Below are 23122 nucleotides of genomic sequence, written 5' to 3'. Positions count from 1 at the left end.
GGGAAGAGGACCCCATATGGTGAAACTGTAGACCAGCTCAGCATTGTGTACATCCTTGCAGAAGCAGTACATAAGGAATGGGATTGTAGTAAAATACTGAAGGCAGACAACATGGCAGTACTGTGTCCTTCCTCAAAGAAACATTTCACAACATACTCTGGAAATACATTTGTGTGTACAGCAAAGCACAACTATGCAAATTCCTGTAGGAATAAAACACAAGACACGTTGTTGTAGAAGGATTTCACAAGACATCTTGTTGGTATATTAAAGGTTCACAGAAGGGTAGCACTATACACAGACACTGCTATACTGTCTGGGTGGGGTACCACTATATTCAGGCATCACTATACTGTCTGGGCAGGGTACCACTATATTCAGGCATCACTATACTGTCTGGGCAGGGTACCACTATACACTGACACTGCTATACTGTCTGGGTGGGGGTACCATTATACACTGACACTGCTATATTGTCTGGGTGGGGTACCACTATACACTGACACTGCTATACTGTCTGGGTGGGGTACCACTATACACTGACATTGCTATACTCACTGGGCAGGGTAGCACTATATACAGGCATCACTATACTGTCTGGGTGGGGTACCACTATACACTGACATTGCTATACTATCTGGGTAAAGGTGCCACTATACACTGGCATTGATATACTGTTTGGGCAGGATACCACTATACACTGACATCGCTATACTATCTGGACAGGGTAACACTATATACTTACATTCCTATACTGCATGGGGTAGCACTATACACTGACATTGCTGTATTGTCTGCGTGGTGTAGCACTATACACTGACATTGCTATACTGTTTGCGTTGGGTAGCACTATACACGGACATTGCTATAGTGCCTGGGCGGGGTAGCACTAGACGCTTACATTGTTGAACTGTTTACATGGGGCAGCATTATACACTGACATTGCTCTAGTGTCTGGGTGGGTAGCACTATATGCTTACATTGTTGCACTGTCTGGGTGGGGTAGTCTATGCACTGAAATTGCTATACTGTCTGAGTGGGATACCATGATACACTGATACTGCTATACTGTCTGGGCCAGTCCTGCTAGCACTTATACACAGGGATGTACAGCATGACTCAGGCAGTTACTAAATGGTACTGTGCTCCTAAGTTACTAAACGGTACTGTGCTCCTAAGGTATTAAATGGTACTGTGCTCCTAAGTTATTAAATGGTACAATGCTCCTAAGTTTACAATGCTCTTAAGTTTACAATGTTCTTAAGTTACTCAATGGTACTGTGCTCCTAAGTTACTAAATGGTACTGTGCTCCTAAGTTACAAAATGGTACTGTGCCCCTAAGTTGCTAAATGGTACTGTGCTCCTAAGTTATTTAATGGTACAATGCTCCTAAGTTACTAAATGGGACTGTGCTCCTATGTTACTAAATGGTACTGCACGTCAAAGTTACTAAATGGTACTGTGCTCCTAAGTTACTAAATGGCACTGTGATCTTACATTACTAAATGGTACTGTGCTCCTAAGTTACAAAAGGGTACTGTGCCCCTAAGTTGCTTAAAAGTACTGCACTCCTAATTTACTAAATGGTACTGCGCTCCTACGTTACTAAATTGTTCTGTGCCCCTAAGTTGCTAAATGGTACTGCACTCTTAAGTTACTAAATGGTACTGTGCTCCTAAGTTACAAAATGGTACTGTGCCCCTAAGTTATTAAATGGTACAATGCTCCTACGTTACTAAATGGCACTGTGCTCCTCAGTTACTAAATGGTACTGCACTCCTAAGTTACCGAATGGTACTGTACTCCTAAGTTACTGAATGGTACTGCGCTCCTAAGTTACTAAATGGTACTGCGCTCCTAAGTTACTAAATGACACTGTGCTAACTCATTCCTGTACACTGCTGCACATCAGCATCCTATTGGGCTTCATCATCCATGGCCAAAGTCATAAAAGCACCAGGTCCTGTTAGTGCACAGGCCTGCACTGGCCTGTACTACTATCATTGTAGTCCATCAGTGCACAGGGGTGTGCAGCTGTGGTGCTGTGCTGTACAAGCAATATCAGCTCTACACAGAGGACATGACAGAACACTCATGTAATTATAGTGCATGCTTAAGATGGAGGGGTGATTAGGGATTCACATATTGGGTTTCCTTACTAGCATGTTGGGCTCACTATTACTATGCAAACTCTGCCACAGTGCAGTGACCCTTTTTTTGCACTAATCTGCATCATTTACTGTAGCTGCATTTGAACTGTATCAACACTGACATGCACGCTGTGTATTTTATTTACATAGGTGTTGTGCTACAGACTTCATAGGCATATATCCTAGTCAGTCTTGAAGAGCAATTATCACTGAGTTAGAGGCTGATGTTATCTGCATCTCTCTGCACACTGGCACTATGTGGTGCATAAGTATGAATACTATACATAATTTTATTTATATATATATATATATATATATATATATATATATATATATATGTAAAACGGGCAGACTGGAATCTATACAGGGATGTACATGACAAAGAGACACCAACACAGAGAGCAAAAAGGACTATGTAGTGCTATAAATGTAGTTAACCAGATAGCTTGTGTGTCTGTGTGTGTGTGTGTGTGTGTGTGTGTGTGTGTGTGTGTGTGTGTGTGTGTGTGTGTGTGTGTGTGTGTGTGTGTGTTGCATGTGTGCGTGTGTGTGTGTGTGTGTGTGTGTGTGTGTGTGTGTGTGTGTGTGTGTGTGTGTGTGTGTGTGAGTGTGTGTATGTGTGTCTGTGTGTGTGTGTGTGTGTGTGTGTGTAGCCCAGCCAAAAAGGTGCCCTGGCTTTTGCCACCCAAGAAAATTATTTTCCTGTGCCACTGTCAAGCAGAGCCACAGAGGTGATCCCCAGGGTGAATTTCCTATTTCCCATCCAATCATCAAGATTTTTCTTGAAGAGTGCTAATGAAGAGCTTTGTTTGATATATATAGGTAGTTTATTCCAGAGTATGGAAAGTCTCTGGGACAGAAATCTATCCCTCCAGCATGTTCTGTTTATTGTGGTGACAAGGTTTAGGTCCCTAGAGCGTGTAGCTCAGAGGGATTGGGATTTCTTTAAGTGGAACATATCCAACAGCTCTGGGTTTGACATAGCTTTGTATGTTAGGCAGAGATCACCTCTGAGTAGGTGATATGTGATGGAGTAAAGCTGGAGTTTTTTTAGACGGTGTGCTTAGGGCATCTGTTTGAGGCCGGTAGGCCGGTAATCCTCATTGTGAGGTATTTCTGCGGCCTTTCCAGTTGTTGTAGATGTCTTGTGAGATACATACCAAAAGGGGCATTGTACTCTATAATGGGTCTAATGAGTGATGAGTAGAGGGAACAATGACCTCTTTTTTTCTGGATGAGAAACCTTTTTTGATGAGGTGTGCCACATAGAAGGATTTCCTGACTACTGTGGCGATGTGATTATCAAAGGAGAGACTACTGTCCACCTGTGTCCCAAGGTCTCTTATCACACTTTTGGTGTTAAGTATACTACCGCCTATGTTGTAGTTCATGGGTACAGAGTTTTTACCAAAGGGAATGACAATGCACTTTTTGGCATTGAGTTTGAGGCCATGGCTTTGACACCAGGCATCTGTTTCAGTGAGGCCCTTTTGTAGGATGTCCACATCATTAGGAGTTTCGATTATGGCTCCTAGATTGCAGTCATCTGCGAACTTCATTAGCCAAAGACCTTCTGTGTTAGCCTGTACTTCAGAGAAGTAGATACCAAACAGGAGAGGACCCAGGACTGAACCCTGTGGTACTCCACTTGTCACTGGTCTGAAGTTGGATTTGGCGTCTGCTACTTTCACAGTGTGGGTTCTGTCAGTGAGCCAGTTGGCAACACATCTTGTGACATAGGGATTTATGCCTAGTTTAGTGAGTTTATCTATAATTCCAGAGTGGGGGATGGTGTCAAAAGCCTTGGCAAGATCTAGATAGGCTGTGTGAACCACCTTACCCTTGTCTACGGCTTTGGTGACTGCTTCAAAGAAGTCTATCAGGTTAAGGAGACACGATCTGCCTTTTACAAACCCGAACTGGGTGGGGTCCAGAGTTTGGAGATTACCAATGTCTTTGTTTATAAGTTCCATGATGATACGTTCCATGGCCTTGCAGTCCAGGCTCATCAGGCTAATGGGGCGCTCGTTCCTGGGGTCCGTGGTGGCTCCCCCCTTGTGGAGTGGGATAACTGTTGCTGTGCGCCATTCAGCAGGCACAAAGCCTGAGATGAGGCTATGCTTGAACATGGTACTTAGGTGGGGTGCCAGTTTGTTCTGTAGTTCATGTAGAATGCAGCCTGGGATGTTGTCTGGTCCCATGGATGCTGTGTTCTTGGCTTTGGAGAGTGTGGTTTTTACCTGTGCAGCCGTGTTTACAGGAACTTTGCATTCTTCCAGTATAGAGATGGGCTCTTTAGGGGGGTGAGAGGGCGGTAAAGTTAGCACTGAACCTATCTGCCAGGATGTTGGCAATATCAGTTGGGTCTGTATATTTAGTGCCATTGTGCTGTAACTCAGAGCAGATCTGAGTGTTGCCATTGAGATTCTTGACATAGCTATAGAATGCTTTGTGGGTGTCTTTAGAATCAGTGGTGATTTTGTTTTTGTAACTAGCTTTGGAGGATTTTTTCAGGGATCGCAGCTTCTTACTGAGGCTGACCAGGGAGCTCCTCCACTCGTGGGATTTTACTCTCTTTTGCAACAGTTTCTTCCTTCTGTTGTACAGTTTGTTTATGGCAGGGGACCACCAGATTGGCTTCCTTTTTTGGAGAATAGCGTCTTGGTTTTGTTTAGGATAGCACGATCCATGCACTCATGTAAGTGCTTATAAAGTGCAATTGTGTAGGATTGTAACTGTATTGTCCATCTGCATGGGTGTCATGAAGTTCGCCACTTCTGTCTTAAGAAGCATGAAGTTGGCTTTAGAGAAATTTTTTACCATGGTTTCCTTAATGGAGGGTGGGGGCAGGATGTGGATATCTAGGGTAATTAGCTTATGGTCGGATCGGACCAATGAGGCGTTGACTTCAGGTGTGGAACACCGGTCACTCATGTTGGTAATGACTAGATCTAGGATATTGTTGCCCCTGGTGGGGGTGTGGATAAGTTGATCCAGGGCATCGGAGTTTATGAATTCCAGAAAGTGATGAGCAAAGGAATTGGTACATGAGTAGTTTTCCCAGTTAATGGTGGGGTAGTTGAAATTGCCCATTATTAGGGTGTTTGGTTGAACCCTAATATTTTCCAGTACATCAAGAAAAGAGGAGTGGGAATCCTGGGGCATGGTGGGTGATCTGTAGCAAGCTACAATTTGGATTGCAGTTTTGCCCAGAGTTAGTTGCACTTGGATAACCTCGGCTGCATTATGCTGAGCAACTAGCCTGGAGGTGTGGATATCCTTAATGAATATGGACACACCTCCGCCTTTGGTGTTCCGGTCCATGTTACATGGCCGAAAAGTGTGGTATGAGTTATAGCCTGGTAGTGCAGGGGTGCTCTCTGGAGCCTTGAACCAGGTCTCATTCACTACACAGATATCGATGTTCAACATTTTAAGGAGTGCCTCGAGTGAGTGCATTTTGAGATTTAGACTTCTAGCATTGAGTAACATCACCCTCAGGTTTTTGCTTGCCTGTTCCTGTTACGGTGGTGAATTTGTCATTTGAACCTTACCTAAAAAAGGCACTATAGGGGTGGCAAAAACCTTAGCCAGTATCCGGAATCCCAGGGGTGTCAGGTGCAAGCCATCTCTGGCAAAGCATTGTGGTCTGTCAACCATGTCATCCCAGGCAGACAGATACTGGATCCCTTTAGAATGGCACCAGAAGCTTAGCCAATTGTTGAAGTCAATCATTTTGTCCTTGTACTGCGGCATCATTCTGAGTGATGGCAGAATGCTACCCAGGGCTAGGGTCATACCTGCCTGGGCTACAAGATCGGAGAGCTTTTTCATGTCTCTTTTCATGTAGTCCAGGGAGGTACGTCTCAGGTCGTTCACACCAACATATATACGTGTGTGTGTGTGTGTGTGTGTGTGTGTGTGTGTGTGTGTGTGTGTGTGTGTGCACATTTGTGTGTGTCAGTGTGTGTATTTCTGTGCTCATGTGTGTGGGGAGCATACCTCTCAAATGTCCATATTTTCACAGAATGTTCAAATTTTGCCTCATATTTTTAGTCTACTTCTCATATATGTTGTCGTTTTCTGGCAAATCACTGGGATGATCTGAAGACTGAAGTCACTAAATAATGACATACATTGGAGTTTCAAACTTCAAATCCTTCAGAAAATGTATGTTAACACAGACCCTGTTACTTCAACAACTTTCTAAGTATTTTGGACCTTTGCCCCCTCATTATGTCAGGTTTTGTCCAGACTCCTTGCACTAAGAGGTTGAGAGGTATGGTGGGTGGGGGGTAGGGGTCTGTATTATGTAGTTGTCCCTATAACTAGGTCAGGCCCTGATGCTTTTTTCACACCCATTTGCATGCCTTGTATGTGAAGTGTTAACCCACTCTGGAGATAACAACACTTTTGTGAAACTAACTTTGTCTTTGAATCCCTTCTGATATATCATCATCATAGCAGTATAAACATATTATTCACTGTGTACTAAGAACAAAGATTATAAAAACCTCATATATAGCAGCATTATACAAGGTAACATACACTTTGTACCAAATTCCTTGCCTCCAAATCTGCTTCATGTGTTTGCACTACTTCATTGAAATGTATTCATTCACCTTGTACCAGACTTTCACAAACGTCCTTTTTGCATGCCAGTGTGTGCAACTAAGTTATTTAAACCAAATTTTCATAGTATGTATTAGATTTCTGAATCCCACCTTTGTATGTTTTAAATAACAATATCAAAACACTATGAATATTGCTGTAAGTCAAATGAATGCACATGCAGTTATTTCTTATATAAGACAGACTTTGACAATTATTTTTAGTGCATTAAGATAGCGTTTTATATGTTAAGACCTACACAAGGGTTTTGGAACATACTCTGTAGCAGGAGGTAAAACATGTTTTGATTAATTTGAAAAATATTAAGAGGATGTGGTTAAAATGACTCATAAATATCAGTATAATTATGTCTTCAAATATTCGTACAAGTTTATCTACTGAAACACTTTGGTTTTATAAATATGTTACATAGACACTTCAGATACAATGGAAACTGTATATATAGTCCCACATTTGCATGTTAGTTTAATGATGTTATACAGCATTTCCTTATTCTAATGCAATCATATAACATTTTTTTCACCATTTGCTCATCACAATTTGGAAATATAAATAAATATGATTACTTAGTTTGAGTCGTACCTTCCACTTTATAACTAGGTTATCAGGTTCGATTCCTTTGCCTTGGACTCCGGAAGGATTATCATCTGGTGCTGTAAAGATAGGAAGCAGATTACAATGTATTCTTATAAAATGGACACAATGTATTCTTGTTGACTGGAAACAATGTATTCTTATTGACTGCTGGTACTAGGAAACTATCCAGGTCTTTCATGAAACTGCAGTTTTTCAGTCATCGCAGTCATATTACCAATACATTTCCCTTCATTGGGAAATTCTGTTTATCACATTAAGAAACTATAATTTCATCTATAAAAATTAAAATATACATCAACTTATAGATTTTTGTTTGGAGAATAACAACATACTATGAAAAATCTCTTCATTTCGTACATAAGGAAAAAAATGCTTACTGTTCAATAGTCATAGGTACAAAACATGGTGATGTGAATTTTTATAAGATATTTCTTGAAGAATTAGGTACTTGCATTCTTAAGGCTGTCAGTAAAATAGAACAAAACACCACCTTGAATTTGCTGAATTTCGTAATCATTGATTTAGCAAACCACGTAACAGTTGAACTACATTAACACCGAACAAGTTACATTCTACAACACAGCATGCATTTAGGCCAGGCCATAACACAAAAAACAGTAAAGTTACTAAAGTTCATAAGCTACATGTATGTCAGATGAAATCAAGGTGAAATGGTTGCATCCTTTTATGTCAGCCTACCCAAAGCATTTGATATAGTGTATTACATTTCACATTATTACTTAGACAGACGGAACTGGGCCTCACAAACAATACAATCAATTGATCTAAAAGTTACCTCGACCACCAAACGCTGTGTGCCCATGTCAGGCAGGTTACCACAAGGTGCATATGAGGAGCACACTTCATGGTAACTGTTTTTGGTTCAGAGTCAGCCCTACCATATGGCAGCAATATAAAGACATGCAGTATAATGGTCCAAAATCTCTGCGGCTATGTTAAATGTTAAGGAGGCATTCTGTGGTGGAGATTATCCATGTGTCCTCCCCAGGAATCACTTGCATCAGTTAACATGGGTAGTCTTCATCCATTGTGGTACAGGTAATCACATGGCTAGTCTTCATCCATTGTGGTACAGGTAATCACATGGCTAGTCTTCATCCATTGTGGTACAGGTAATCACATGGCTAGTCTTCATCCATTGTGGTACAGGTAATCACATGGCTAGTCTTCATCCATTGTGGTACAGGTAATCACATGGCTAGTCTTCATCCATTGTGGTACAGGTAATCACATGGCTAGTCTTCATCCATTGTGGTACAGGTAATCACATGGCTAGTCTTCATCCATTGTGGTACAGGTAATTACAGGTAATCACAAGGGAGTTGAGCAGATAGGAAGTGTCGATGTGTGTGTGTGGGAGGGGCTTCATGTGTGAGTGTATATGTTAGTGTGTCTGCCAATATTTCAGTTATTTTTGCAGGCGAATGTCATAAATCTGTGCGTTATTAAACACAGAATGGGCAGTTTTAAGAAGTTTAAACAAAAAATAATTAAATGTCACTTGCCCCAACAAACACCTATGTTGGATACTGTTACTAGATGGGAATTCAACATTTAACATTCTAGAGTGTACTTCAAAGTAAAAAGAAGCAATATGGCTGCACTACGGCTGAGATTAAAATAAAAATCTGTGTGAATTGCATAAGGAGTCATTTCTGGGCACATTGTGGGTGCTACAAAGAATACTTCTGGCTAACATCAAAGACTGAAACAATACTAGCTACTCGAACTTTAATCATACTTTAACTTAGGAATGGGGGTCCATTCCCATCATGGTATTAGAAGCCCAAAAGACTTGGAGAAATTAAATGTGAAATACAATGTTTATTATATATTTGGAATAACAGAAAGCTACAAAAAGCTATTTTCAGACAAGACTATATTATCTGGATAGAAGCAAGTGTAATGGTCTGGTCACAGATAATAAAGGCAGAAGATCAAATGGGGAAACAAGCTAAACAGAGTCTATATACCTATCAGGGAACAGAGAAAAACTTTTATTTACTGGGTTGCCAGTGGCACATGTTTTGCTAGCTGTGCTCCATAAAGAAGGAGATAATTAAACATTACATGGCTTCCAGAAATGGGCTATGCCATAGGAAAAATATGTCAGCCTAAAAAATAAAGGGTGGAGTTCAATATACACTAATCAGTCTTAAGGAAAGGAGAAACAATTGAAAGACAACGGCAAAGAAGATGAGAGCACACAGAAATATTAAGCTTGTAACAGTGACCAAAGGTCTGGAAAATGATCTGGCTAAATATCTTAACCTACGGGATTAGCAGAATAGAATTTTACATTTTTGGGATTTAATACAAAGATAGACTGCATAAAAAGGATAGGACAGAAGGGTCAAACTGTTGGAGGTATTAAGAACAGAATGCTGGAAGCAGACAAACTTGTGACGTCCAAAGGTGCATGTGAGGTGTAAGCGATGTGAAATAGTTTGAAACATGATTTCCTGAAAATTGATCATCTCAATGTCTAAAATCTGAGAACTTTCGAATAGTGGGAGTAAACATATGTTGGTCCACGTAAGAAGAATTGAGAATTTTATTGTCATATGTCCCCAAAACCACAGTGGCTAAGGAAGTCCAAACTGAAAAAAAAATTGGAAGATTGTACCTTGAGCACAAAAAATTATTAAGAAATATAAGTTTTTTAAGTTGTTTTTTTTTTTTAATTTTAATAAACCTTGATCTAGTACGAAACCTTTTCACATTTTGCATAATATATGTACTAATTTTTTATGACATATATAAATCTAGTCATTTAGATCAAACAGCTGAAATAATGTCAACACATTTGTGTCAATGTTTTGAGTGTCATGTTTAGAGCAGAAAAAATTAAAGACATCATTTTAGCAGGGGGCAAGCTCCACAGCATCCCCTACACCCCCCTGCTAATTATATATACTAACTCTTCCATCACACAATCTAATTCTATGTAGGAGGGAAAAGCCCCCTGCACCCCCCACTAATTATATATACTAACTCTGAGATCACACAATCTAATTCTATGTAGGAGGACAGGCCCCTGCACCCCAGCCACTGGTCATTATATATAGTAACTGTGAGATCACACAATCTAATTCTATGTAGGAGGACAAGCCCCCTGTACCCAAACAGCTCCTGCTAATTATATATACTAACTCCCAAATCATACAATCTAATTCTGTGTAAGAGGAATAAGCCCCCTGCACCTCCCATCACCCTGCTAATTATATATACTAATTCTGAGATCACACAATCTAATTCTATGTTGGAAGGACAAGCTCCCTGGACCCCCATACCCCCTGCTAATTATGTATACTAACTCTGAGATCACACAATCTAATTCTATGTAGGAGTACAAGCACCCTGCACCCTAACAACCCCTGCTAATTATATATACTAACTCCCAGATCACACAATCTAATTATGTGTAAGAGGAAGAAGCCCCCTGCACCTCCCATCACCCTGCTAATTATATATACTAACTCCCAGATCACACAATTTAATTCTATGTAGGAATGCAAGCCCCCTGCACCCCCACACTCCCTGCTAGTTATATATATTAACACCAAGATCACATAATCCTCAGGGTGCGGGCATATTGTCCTGCCCTGGAAATTGTTGATCCCATATACCTGTTGTCCAACTTTTCTATCAACCACAGCATGTCAACAAAACAGATGTTGACATTAGAACATTTTGCTCAGAATTACCAGTCCCATATATGCACACACACACACACACACACACACACACACACACACACACACACACACACACACACACACACACACACACACACACACACACACACACACACACACATACATGGTCACACACACACACACACACACACACACATACATGGTCACACACACACACACACACACACACACACACACACACACACACACACACACACACACATACATGGTCTCACACACACACACACACACACACACACACACACACACACACACATACATGGTCACACACACACACACACATACATGGTCTCAGACACACACATACATGGTCACACACACACACACACACACACACACACACACACACACACACACACACACACACACATACACATACACTTACATGGTCACATACACACACACACACACACACACACACACACACACACACACACACACATACACTTACATGGTCACATACACACACACACACACACACACACACACATACATGGTCACACACACACACACACACACACACACACACACACACACACACACACACACATACATGGTCACACACACACACACACACACACACACACACACACACACACACACACACAGATTCAAGTACCTAGACATTCTGATTGAAGCATTTCACATTCTAATATGTTAATTCAACCATTAACCATATAAAAATTATACTGCCTGCTCCCATATGATATGACACTTCTGTAATTATTCGGCTACTTATCTATGTTCAGATTTACTCACTATAAAGATAACTTTTATGCAGAATAATTCATCATGTAACATCATACTTTTTCTATAGTTATCCCATTTTAAGTATTAAACATTTAATTTCTGCAAGTGTCTCAGGGCTCAGCCTGGACGTCTGCAAGTGTCTTCAGGGTTCAGCCTGGACTAAATCCGCAGAGAAGCTTTCTGCAGATTAATGCGTCGTTCTTCATTACATAAACTTCTGCAATAAGTTCTAATCATTTTCATCAAGCATTGATGGTTCCTGATATGGTATCTTCCTTTCCTTTGATTTTGAATGCATGTTGACATTATTGTGTTACTCGTAATTTTACTTTAAGTCTTACTAAATAATCATTTTAATATGTTGTTGATGTTTCAAATACTACACTATTTAGTATTTTTATTTGAAATGCAGTTTGAAAAATGGTGCAGAAAACACAGTCAAACTTTTCTTACCAGCTGCTTTTGTTAGGTATCTGTCAGATGCAATACTTGGCCGACTCCTTCCAATTTCATTAACAGCGATAACACGGAAGGCATAATTTACATAGGGGGATAACATTAGCTCTGTTGTAGTTTTACTTCCTGGTACTTCTGTCAGGTGGTGCCATTTTCCAGCATCATGAAGTACATCTTCATATTCAATAATAAACTCTACGAAATAAATATTGTGAATGTTAAGTGAAACCCTTCTCAGAAATCAGATTTGGCCATGCATATTTAAATTATAGAAGTCATGAATAATGAAAGCAAATCAAGCCTCCAGCTATTCAGTAATTGTAGCATATGACAACATTGTTTGAGTCTTGGATGGCAAGCAGATGCTCTCATTAATGTTCTAATCTCAGAAAAGTACCACTCTAAATGAAGCTCTGCATTAAAATATTTCAGAAGCGTATTCACTTTAAGAAAAATAGCCAGATAATCAAAATATAAAGTACACCTTGATGAGTTTAAAATTTCCATATCAGCCATTCTGAGACAGTCAAATACTCAAGCTTTGAATTATATGTCAAACAGAAATAATTGGGCCAGCAGTTATTTTAATTTCAAAACCACTGTCACGCCTTAATGGAAAAAAATGTGAGCAACATAGAAGTTAATGGGAGATAAATTTAAAATTCTGGTTTCTGTTAACATCTTTTACACATTAACATTATATTATATCATTAATTACAAGGTCAAATTATGACACGTGCCACAGATATTTGCCTTTTCATGAAATGAGTGCTTGAATATAGAACAGGTAACTTAAGCATGTGGTCACATGGGCACAATTAATCGTTTTGAGCAAAATTGTCTTTATCTTCTTGCAAAACACTAAAATTATTTTTGCTGTAAAGGTAATTATAATCTGACATATGCAGTACAACAATTTTATATAGGAGACTGCAATTTAGCAGACAAGCTTTCCTAGAATCATCATGCATTTTATCAGTTACACGTGCACATTAAGAAGACAATGCTGAAAAAATCCTTAAAAATGATGTCATTTCACGTCACCTTGACAAGATAAATGGGAAATTAACAAGAGTTTTTATACTGCGAAAAGCAAATATATTCACAAAATTAATGGCTACTGAGCCCATCACAAATTTGTTCAAGAATTGAATAAGTCAATATATAAAGTCATCTATTTCAGGAGTACTTACAATACAACTTTATTGTAAATGTCTGCTAACAATGCAAAATGGTCACTGCAGTCAATGCTGTCCAGCTTTGTACATGCTAGGGATGCCATCATATTATCTTTTACAGACAAAAGTTACTATAACATATTAATGTTGGTGTAGGTTGATTAAAGTACCAAACATTAAATGAAGCTGGTTATTTTTGGGTAACAAATGTTCTGTTAATCATTATTCTGTCTGTCAATGAACTCAATGAACTGGGACAGCCAATCACACTTCAGCATCTGTATCAATTAACCAGTTATACTGTAGTTCCTGCTGATAAGACTAACAGCTTTCTAAAAGTGTGGATGGTAATGACGAATGCTTTCCATCTCAATTAAGTAAAGGGGCAGATTAAACAAAAAAAAAAATATATATATATATATATATATATATATATATATATATATATATATGCACCCACTCCTATATTTGCACAAATCATCCCCTTCATATACAGGACCAAAGTGAACTTAACAAAACTGTTTGAACTGTGTTCTGCAGCTCAACTTACCCCATTATGGACAGACAATTTCCTACAGTTTCCCACTTCTTCTACAAATTCATTATGTGAGAGATGCATCTATAGATGCATCTATATCAAGAACCTAGCTCTCAGTCTCTCTTGCTCCCCTCTGATACAAAGCAGCATGTCAGCACACCACCTAAATTGCAAACCTACAAACCACAAAAAACACCAACTGAACATGCAAGAGGTTGTCAGCAAAGAAGCTTACATCAGAGAAACATCAAACACCTTAAAACTTCAAACACTGCTCACACAATGCATCCACTGCTTACATAAATAATATAATATACCACTCAAATACCTCAAGTCACATAACAAGCCCTAAACAAAAAAACAAACATCTTAGTCATAGGTGACTCAATTGTGAGAAACACAGATGTCCCTCTCACCAGGTTGGATAAGGCAAGCTAGCTGTCTGTCGGGTGCCAGGATCTGCCACATCACACACATACTCAAGTCTCTCAACAACAGCACTATTATGACTCTGTCATAGTCCATGCTGATGTGAATGACATCAACAATTGGCTTAGTTTCTGGTGTCATTCAAAGGAGATCCAGTACCTGTCAGCCTTTGATGACATAGCCAACAGACCACGATGCTTTGCCAGAGATGGTCTTCATCTGTCACCCCTGGGATTTCAGTTACTGGCTAAGGCTCTTGCCATTCCCATAGCACCTCTTTTAGGCAATGTCACAACAACAAAATTGACTGAGGTAAAAATACCCTCTAAAACAAACTCAAGGTTATGCCGCTAAATGCTAGGAGTCTAAATCAGAAACTGCATTCTCTGGAAGCAGTTCTCACCCTGGAGCATGCTGCCATTTCTGCAGTCACTGAGACCTGATTTAAGGTTGCAGAGAGCACCCCAGCTATACCAGGTTACATTTCCTTCCACATATTCATACCAAACACTGAAGGTGTGAGAACTAAAGGAGGTGGTTTATCAATATTCATTAAAGATAAATACACCTCTAGATTGGTTAAACAGCACAATTCCTTTGAATTACTTCAGATGCAATTGACTGTAAGTAAGACCCCTGTTCAGTTCATTTCCAGCTATAGGAACAATTCCATGAATCAGGACATCCACTCAGCCTACTTGGATCTACTTGAGTCAATCAAGATACAACCAAACATCCTGGTTTTGGGTGACTTTAATTACCCATCCATAGACTGGGTAAATTATATGCATTCTAACTCACTTGCCCAAAGGTTCCTGGACCTCCTTAACTCCAGTTCCCCTAGACCAGCTGGTTGACACACCCACAAGAAGCATAAACATCCAGGATCTGGTGCTCACCAACATGGGGGAACCACTGCACCACTCCCAGTGTGTGTGGCCATCACTGGTGAGATCTGACCACAAATCAGTCTCACTAGAAGTGACTATAACACCCCCCCTTAGCAATAACTAGAACTAAAAACTTCTCCAAGGCCAATTACTACCTCTTACGTGATGGCATAAACAGCTTTACAGGCCCTCCCCCACTGATGGAACAGACACCTATGCTGAGTTATACACCAATGCTTTATATGAGCACCTGTATGTATTTATTCTGCCATACCTGATAGAACCAAAGCAAGATCTTTAAGTAAAAACAAACCTGCCTGGTTGACAACTGCCATTAATAGGCTATACAATAGGAGAAAGAAATTGCTGTCTAAGAGTAGGAAGGAACAGTCTCAAAACTGGAAACACTCCCTTTTCAACTTAAACAAGCAAATAAGACTCCTAGTAAAGTCCACCAAAGCTAACTATGAATCCAAATTAGCTGCTCTAACTAAGGATAACCATAAGGAATTCTTTAATTACTTCCATAACCTCAAAGGTAAGGCCCAGATGTGCGCTGAACTCTTAGTTAATGGTACTACATATATAGAACTTGTGGATAAAGCAAACCTGCTGGTTGACAGGTTCAGTGAAAACTTCACTCCCCTGTCCATGCCCCATACACCACAAAGCATCCCTAACACCTATCCCCTGCCTATTATCTCCAAGGAGCAGGTCTTAAATGCCCTCTTCAAGCCCAAAAACACAGTCTCTATGGGGCCAGACAACATCCCAGGCTGTGCTCCACATGGGATAAAACAGGAATTAGCATCACCATTGAGCAGGCTTTTCAATCACAGTATAAGCACTGGCTTCATTCCAGTGGAATGGAAAACAGCTACCATCATCCCTTTGCATAAAGGTGGTGGATTCATGGACCCTGGGAACTACAGACCCATTAGCCTGACCAGCCTTATCTGCAAGGCCATGGAGCGAATCATCATGGACCTTATTAACAAAGATATAGGAAATCTCCAAATTCTCAACCTAACCCAGTTTGGCTTTGTCAAGAGGAGATCATGCCTGTTAAACTTGCTGGACTTCTTCGAGACTGTCACCAATGCCCTAGATGAGGGCAAATCTGTCCATATGGCCTACCTAGACTTAGCTGAGGCATTTGACACAATCCCCCACTTAGGCATCATTGATAAACTCATCCAGCTGGGTATCAACCCATATATTGTCAGATGGGTTGCAAAACTGGCTCACTGATAGAACTCATACAGTCAAAACAGGGGACTCCACCTCCAACAGCAGACCTGTAATCAGTGGTGTTCCACAGGGATCCGTTCTGGGACCCCTACTGTTCAGAATCTACTTCTCTGAAGTACAGGCTAAAACTAATGGACTTTGGCTGACAAAATTTGCTGATGACTGCAAACTGGGAGTGATCACTGAAATCCCTAGCAATGTCAAAATCCTGTAAGAAGGTCTTACATAGACTAATGACTGGTCCCAAAGTCAAGATCTTAAACTTAACACAAAAAATGCATTATCATCCACTTCAGCAAGGGTGATGTTCCTGCAAACTACCACATAAATACCTTAAGCACACAATCAGTGGTGAGAGATTTGGGCACACAGGTGGACAGGAACCTTAATTTTGATCACCATGTCTCCCCAGTGGTAAGAAGGGCATTTTATATTGCTCATCTGACAAGTAAGGGCATTGCCTTCAGGAAAAAAAGAAGATATAACCCCTGTACTCTTCCCTCATCAGGTCAATAACAGAGTACAACACTCCCTTTATGTTCCTTTACAAACATCTGCAGCAATTAGAGAGACCACAAAGGTTTCTTACAAAGAAAATTCAGGGTCTTCAAGATCTGTCTTATGAGAACAGACTGCAATCATTGCCACTTTACTCTGCTTCATATAGATTGCCCAGAGGTGACCTGTGCCTTGCATATAGAGCAATCTCTGACTCAGACTTAATGGAAATGTTGCACATTCGCAAGTCAAATGCCATACTGGTCACTCACTCAAAGGCCCTTAACCTGTTATGTGACATCAACAGAACTTGATTGAGAGACAGATTTGTCTCAAAGAGGTTGCTTCACCTTCGGAACAAGTTTCCTATTCATGTTAAACAAAGCCCATCACGGGCCCTATTTAAGTGTAGTTTGGAGGACTGGATGGGTAACCAGAAATTCACCCCGGGCATTTTACCTGTGTCCGTCTTGGACAGGGCCAATAGGTGCTAATTTTAGTGTCTGTTTGAACCAGACATCCTTGGGAACACTGGTTGAACTTGGCTAGGCTTGTAAGGCCCTGGGTCTGTTAGCCCAGTAACCTCCTATGATCATATGATCCTATATACTATATAAATTATAAAAATGCATAGGCATAAACAGAAGCAACTGGGAGAAAAGTGAAATTCTTACACAGATGCACAGTGCAATCATGTATAAAGTCTACAGTATGCACATGAAAATATAACATTTATTATTTATTTATTTATTTATTTACATTTGTTGACCGGGAGTGTCCGACTGGATGTAGGTCCATTTTCAGCGGAGGCCCAGGGAGAAAAGCTCCACAGTTAAAATAAACAGACAGTAGTTACATTGGATTACATAGCGATTAACAATTTAACATAGCAATTACTTACAACATATTTACAGATGAAGAACATAGTACATCAGTAGACAACTAGAATCTTTATCTGTGAAGTACATAACAGACATTAACAAATGTTACAATAAGAAGTTCCTGCTGTATAATAAGTACTAGGCTTATGACATTTATAACATTTGCTGGAACGTATCTGTATCTTCAACATGAATGCTTTTATAAGTCACAGGAACAAACCCACAGACAAAGAAACTGAGTCAGCTCTTTTATTATACAATAGCTCAGTTAAAAAGTATGTCTACTCTAAAATACATATCTAAAGAATTCCCATGAAATGTCTCTTCTCAAAATAGTATCCTTGGCTACACTTCAATGGAGAATTCATAGTCTGAATGAAACAATTCTATGAAGGGATCAATCAAATGGCTACCTCAGTAAATGTAGTTCAGCCAGCTACATTCTCCTATGATCAGTGTATACACTACTCTATCTTAACAGAAAGGTTGTCAAAGCCTGATTACAATGGTGCATCAGTAGATGTAGTACACACACACGCACGCATATGTACTCACACACGTACACACACACACATGCACATTCACACACATGCACATACACACACACAAATGAACACACATGCGCACCTACACACACACTCGCACACGTGCACCTACACACATTCACACAAACATGTACACCTCTGCACACATACATGGGTGCACACATACACACACACACACACACACACACACACACACACACACACACACACACACAAACACGCATGCACACGCACACATGCAGACACACACGCATGCACATGCACACACATGCAGACACACACACACACACACACACACACACACACACACACAAATGGACACACATGCACACCTACACACACACACACACACACACACACACTTGCACACATGTGCACCTACACATATTCACACAAACATGCACACCTCTCTGTGCACACTCACATGTGCGCACACATACACACACACAAATGCACATAATAAAATAAAGATGGCAGAGAAAGTCTCGAATAAGTCTGTGCTAAAACAGAAGATGAATCGAATACAATGTTCTGAAATGTGAGAGTACATAAGAAGGTCAGGCCCCTAAACAGGAGATGTCATACCCAGGAGTTATATGCAACACATATAGGACAACAGAATTTTAGTGAGGCAAATCAAGGCTTATAATCAATAGTTACTTATATCATTTACAGGAAACTATCAAAACTAAATGGTATTGTCAAATGGAAATTAATACAGGCTGTAAGGGGAAAATGGTTATAAGCTTCCACAATGAAGAGATTAAATGATGCACTCAACAGCTCACCAACTCTAATAAATCTGACAGATTATTTGGTATCTAATATGCCAGGTACATGAAGCATCCTGCTGTGGAAAGTAATAACCTCATAGAGAAGGAATTAGCAAACTGGACTGTGGAACAACACAGATGCCTACAAATCACTGTCCAATACAGAAAATATAGGGAAACTGTTCTCACTGTACTGGTGCTCTGACCAGGCATGATGTCTAATGCATGTGTCTTGAGCTACCTATGCCTCCCACATTCACGGAAAAAGGATTACTACCTATGTACCAACCTCATACCTATGTACTGACCTCTTACCTATCTACCAACCTCATACCTACATACCAACCTCTTACCTATGCACCGACCGCATACATATGTACCAACCTCATACCTACATACTGACCTCATACCTATGTACCGACCTCATAACTATGTACTGACCTCATAGCTATGTACTTAACTCTTACCTGTATACCAACCTCATGCCTGTGTACCAACCTCATACCTATGTACTGAACTCATACCCATCAAACCAACCTCATAACTATGTACCGACTTTTTATCTATGCACCTATGTACCAACATCATAACTATGTACCAACCCTATAACTCTGTACCAATCTCCTACCTATGTACCGACCTCATACCTATGTACTAAACTCACACCTATGTACCAACCTCATACCTGTGTAGCGACTTCATACCTATGTACCGACCTCATATCTATGTAACAACCTCTTACCTTTGTACTGACTGCGTACCTATGTACCGACCTCTTACCTGTGCACCGACCTCATACCTATGTACCAACCACATATCTACATACCGACCTCCTACCTATGTACCGACCACACACCTATGTACCAATCTCACACTTATGTACCAACCTCATACCTTTGTACCAAACTCACACCTATGTACCAACCTCATACCTGTGTACTGACCTCATGCCTATGTACCAGCCTCACACCTATGTAACAAACTCTTACCTATGTACCGACCTCATACCTATGTACCGACCTCGTATCTATGTACCAACCACTTATCTATGTACCGACCTCATATCTCTGTACTAACCTCTTATCTATGTACCAACCTCATACCTATGTACCGACCTCATACCTATGTACCGACCTCATACCTATGTACCGACCTCGTATCTATGTACCAACCACTTATCTATGTACCAACCTCATATCTCTGTACTAACCTCTTATCTATGTACTGACCTCATACCTATGTACCGACCTCATACCTATGCACTGACCTCATACCTATGTACTGACCTCTTACCTATGTACTGACATCTTAAGGCCTCATGACTGACCTCGTACCTATGTACCAACCTCATACCTATGCACTGACCTCATACCTATGTACCAACCTCATACCTATGTACTGAACTCATACCTATGTACCAACCTCATCTGCACATCAAACAAAGGGCATACTGTACTGTATGTCTTCAACACCTTTCACAGTTCACTTCAGCAAAGTGATATTGCTGAGCTACCACCACAGACAGATCCCCTCATTACCATGTGCATATATATACCACAACTCCATCATCACGCCTAATGAATGGCAATTCTTTATGAATACACTGAGCACAGTGCAGCAGGCAATAGTTAATAACAGATGAGTGTGTCACACTCTTTATTAAATAGCTCTTTTCTGTTGTGCTGTGTTTCAGTGCAAGAAATGTGACATGGTAATCAGGAATGCCCGCAGCATAGGAGGGTGCAGAACATATCACTTACTATGTACTAATGTGTGTCATTCATAACAAACAGTCTTTTGCACATGTGCATTCATTGCCATATTCCATGTCTGTCACTCACTGTACTGAATGACTGCATACTAAACATAGTGTAGAACGTACGTGTACACCTCTGTGCAGTATGGATATGATTGACAAGTGCTAACCATATCTCCCATTCACCATGATAAAATAATAAACACACAACATAAATACATAACACAGTGCACACAGAAATACAGATATAACCCTCAAAAAATAACTTGGGAATTATTCTTATAGGGCTAAAAACAAAGTTTGAAATAAAAATGAAATAAAACAATAACTACAACTAACCAATCACAAAACAGCATTATTGGTTAACTGACCTGATTCTACCTATCAAAAGTAAATTAATTTAAACATAATTAAAGTGCAGAAATAAAAATAATAATATAACTTTCACTATACTATTAAACTATATTAAAAATATTTTTTTTAGAATTGCAGTGTTTCAAGTGGCTGCATTTTTTTTCTCCTCACTTGAAGAGTTGGGGAGCTGCAGATTGGCTGAATCACCTTCACTGCCTTCCTGCAGTAATCAATAGATGTCATTATTTATTTATTTATTTATTTTGCTGAGGGGGACATCAATTTGGTGGAGCACGATTGGCTATATTACTGTAGGCAGCCAATCAGCTTCCTCTAGTAATATGAAGACTTTTTTTTAAGTTTTGTGTTGTGGGCTATAGGTGTTTGGATTTGATGTCATGATTTACTGTCTTACTGTATTACTGTTGGAAGAAAACCTGTTTCCTACAATAATGTGAAGGTCTGGAGTTTTTTTTTTTTGCTGTTCCCTCCTTGAAGAGCTGGGGGTGGGGATTGTGTACAGATCAAGCCTATAGGCTTCCTGTTGTTGGCAGAGGCAGAAGTGCTTTTTTTGCTTGATTTTTTTTTTTTTATGTTTTGTTTTTTGTTTTTTTTTTTTTGTTGTTGGCGTTCTTTTTGTGTTTTGCTTTTCAATTTGAAGAGCTGAGGGGGTAGGCCACTAGTTTGTGGGACTATTACAGGGCAATGGTTGAACTAGGTACATCTCTGAGGATCTGGTTGGTGATAATAACTTGGAACAGCCCAAGGGGTCAATCTTGGCATACATGTCAAGAACAAATAATTTGATATTACAAATGGAGATCCTATCATAATTCTTTGTAGTGAACTAAGCTTTGGTTGCTTTATGTACTACTACCAGAAGCACTGAATCAACTAAAAACGTGAAATGCTGTGCTGGCTTTGAAAGCTGGTAATGCAGTTGGGAGCCACTATAGATCTTTAAGCATTTCCTGTTTCAGGAAAGCAAGTAGTTCCCAAATAGGTTTCTAATGAATGTAGACAGCAGACAGAAACAACATTGAACTTAACCTGTTTCATGATCTGCAGTATTTACACTGAGATATCAGTTAAATAACACCCCACTTCAGTGCTACTAGAGCACCAGGTGTGAGGTTAAACTGGTAAGCATCATTCTAGGTGTTATTAATACTGGGTCTGGCATGACAGTAGTGCTAAACCAGGATGTCATGTAAAAAATATTTGAGCATAATGGTGGCGCTCTATACACTACATACTAATTATTTTCAAACTGGTGGGGCTCCAACTTTTTGACTTTCAAAATGTATGATTTTTTAGCCCCAGAATGATAGGGTCTACATCACCATATCGAATGGTGACAATGCCAAATGCCGAAAATATCGAAAGTTCATGAGAACGAACTTGTGTTTTTGGGGTTGCGGTACAGTGAGGATTGGGATATTTGCCCTTTCCTCACTGTAGTGCGATCTCGGAGTTGGAATATATATTTATTGGGGGGGTGTGGGGGGCACAGCCCCTCACAATAGCAAGTCCATTCTCGTGAACTTTTGATATTTTCAACGTTCGGCATTATCACCATTCAATATGGTGACATAGACCCGAATTATATTAGGTTATTAAGGAAAGACTTTATTCATCTTTGCTATTATTTAAAATATTTAACACTACAAATATATTATTCTACAGTTTATGAACAGTATAGG

At 39.9% G+C, this 23122-nt stretch overlaps 1 protein-coding gene across 16 annotated transcripts in view; it reads right to left on the bottom strand.

The window, feature by feature from the left end:
- Positions 1–23122, bottom strand: part of NRCAM (neuronal cell adhesion molecule) — a 1614235-nt gene that overhangs the window by 162407 nt on the left and 1428706 nt on the right. For all 16 annotated transcript variants that reach the window (XM_044087425.1, XM_044087435.1, XM_044087431.1 and 13 more), the window contains 2 exons: positions 12324–12521; positions 7366–7436 (listed from right to left, as the gene is read on the bottom strand). In XM_044087425.1, coding sequence (XP_043943360.1) covers positions 7366–7436; positions 12324–12521 — 269 coding nt within the window. The remainder of the gene's footprint in view (positions 1–7365; positions 7437–12323; positions 12522–23122) is intronic.

This window comes from Protopterus annectens, chromosome 11.part0 (assembly GCF_019279795.1).
Source record: "Protopterus annectens isolate FY-2018-M chromosome 11.part0, PAN1.0, whole genome shotgun sequence".
Taxonomy (NCBI): domain Eukaryota; kingdom Metazoa; phylum Chordata; order Ceratodontiformes; family Protopteridae; genus Protopterus; species Protopterus annectens.
The sequence above is the reverse complement of the archived record's forward strand: the minus strand, read 5'-3'. Positions and strand labels throughout refer to the sequence as shown.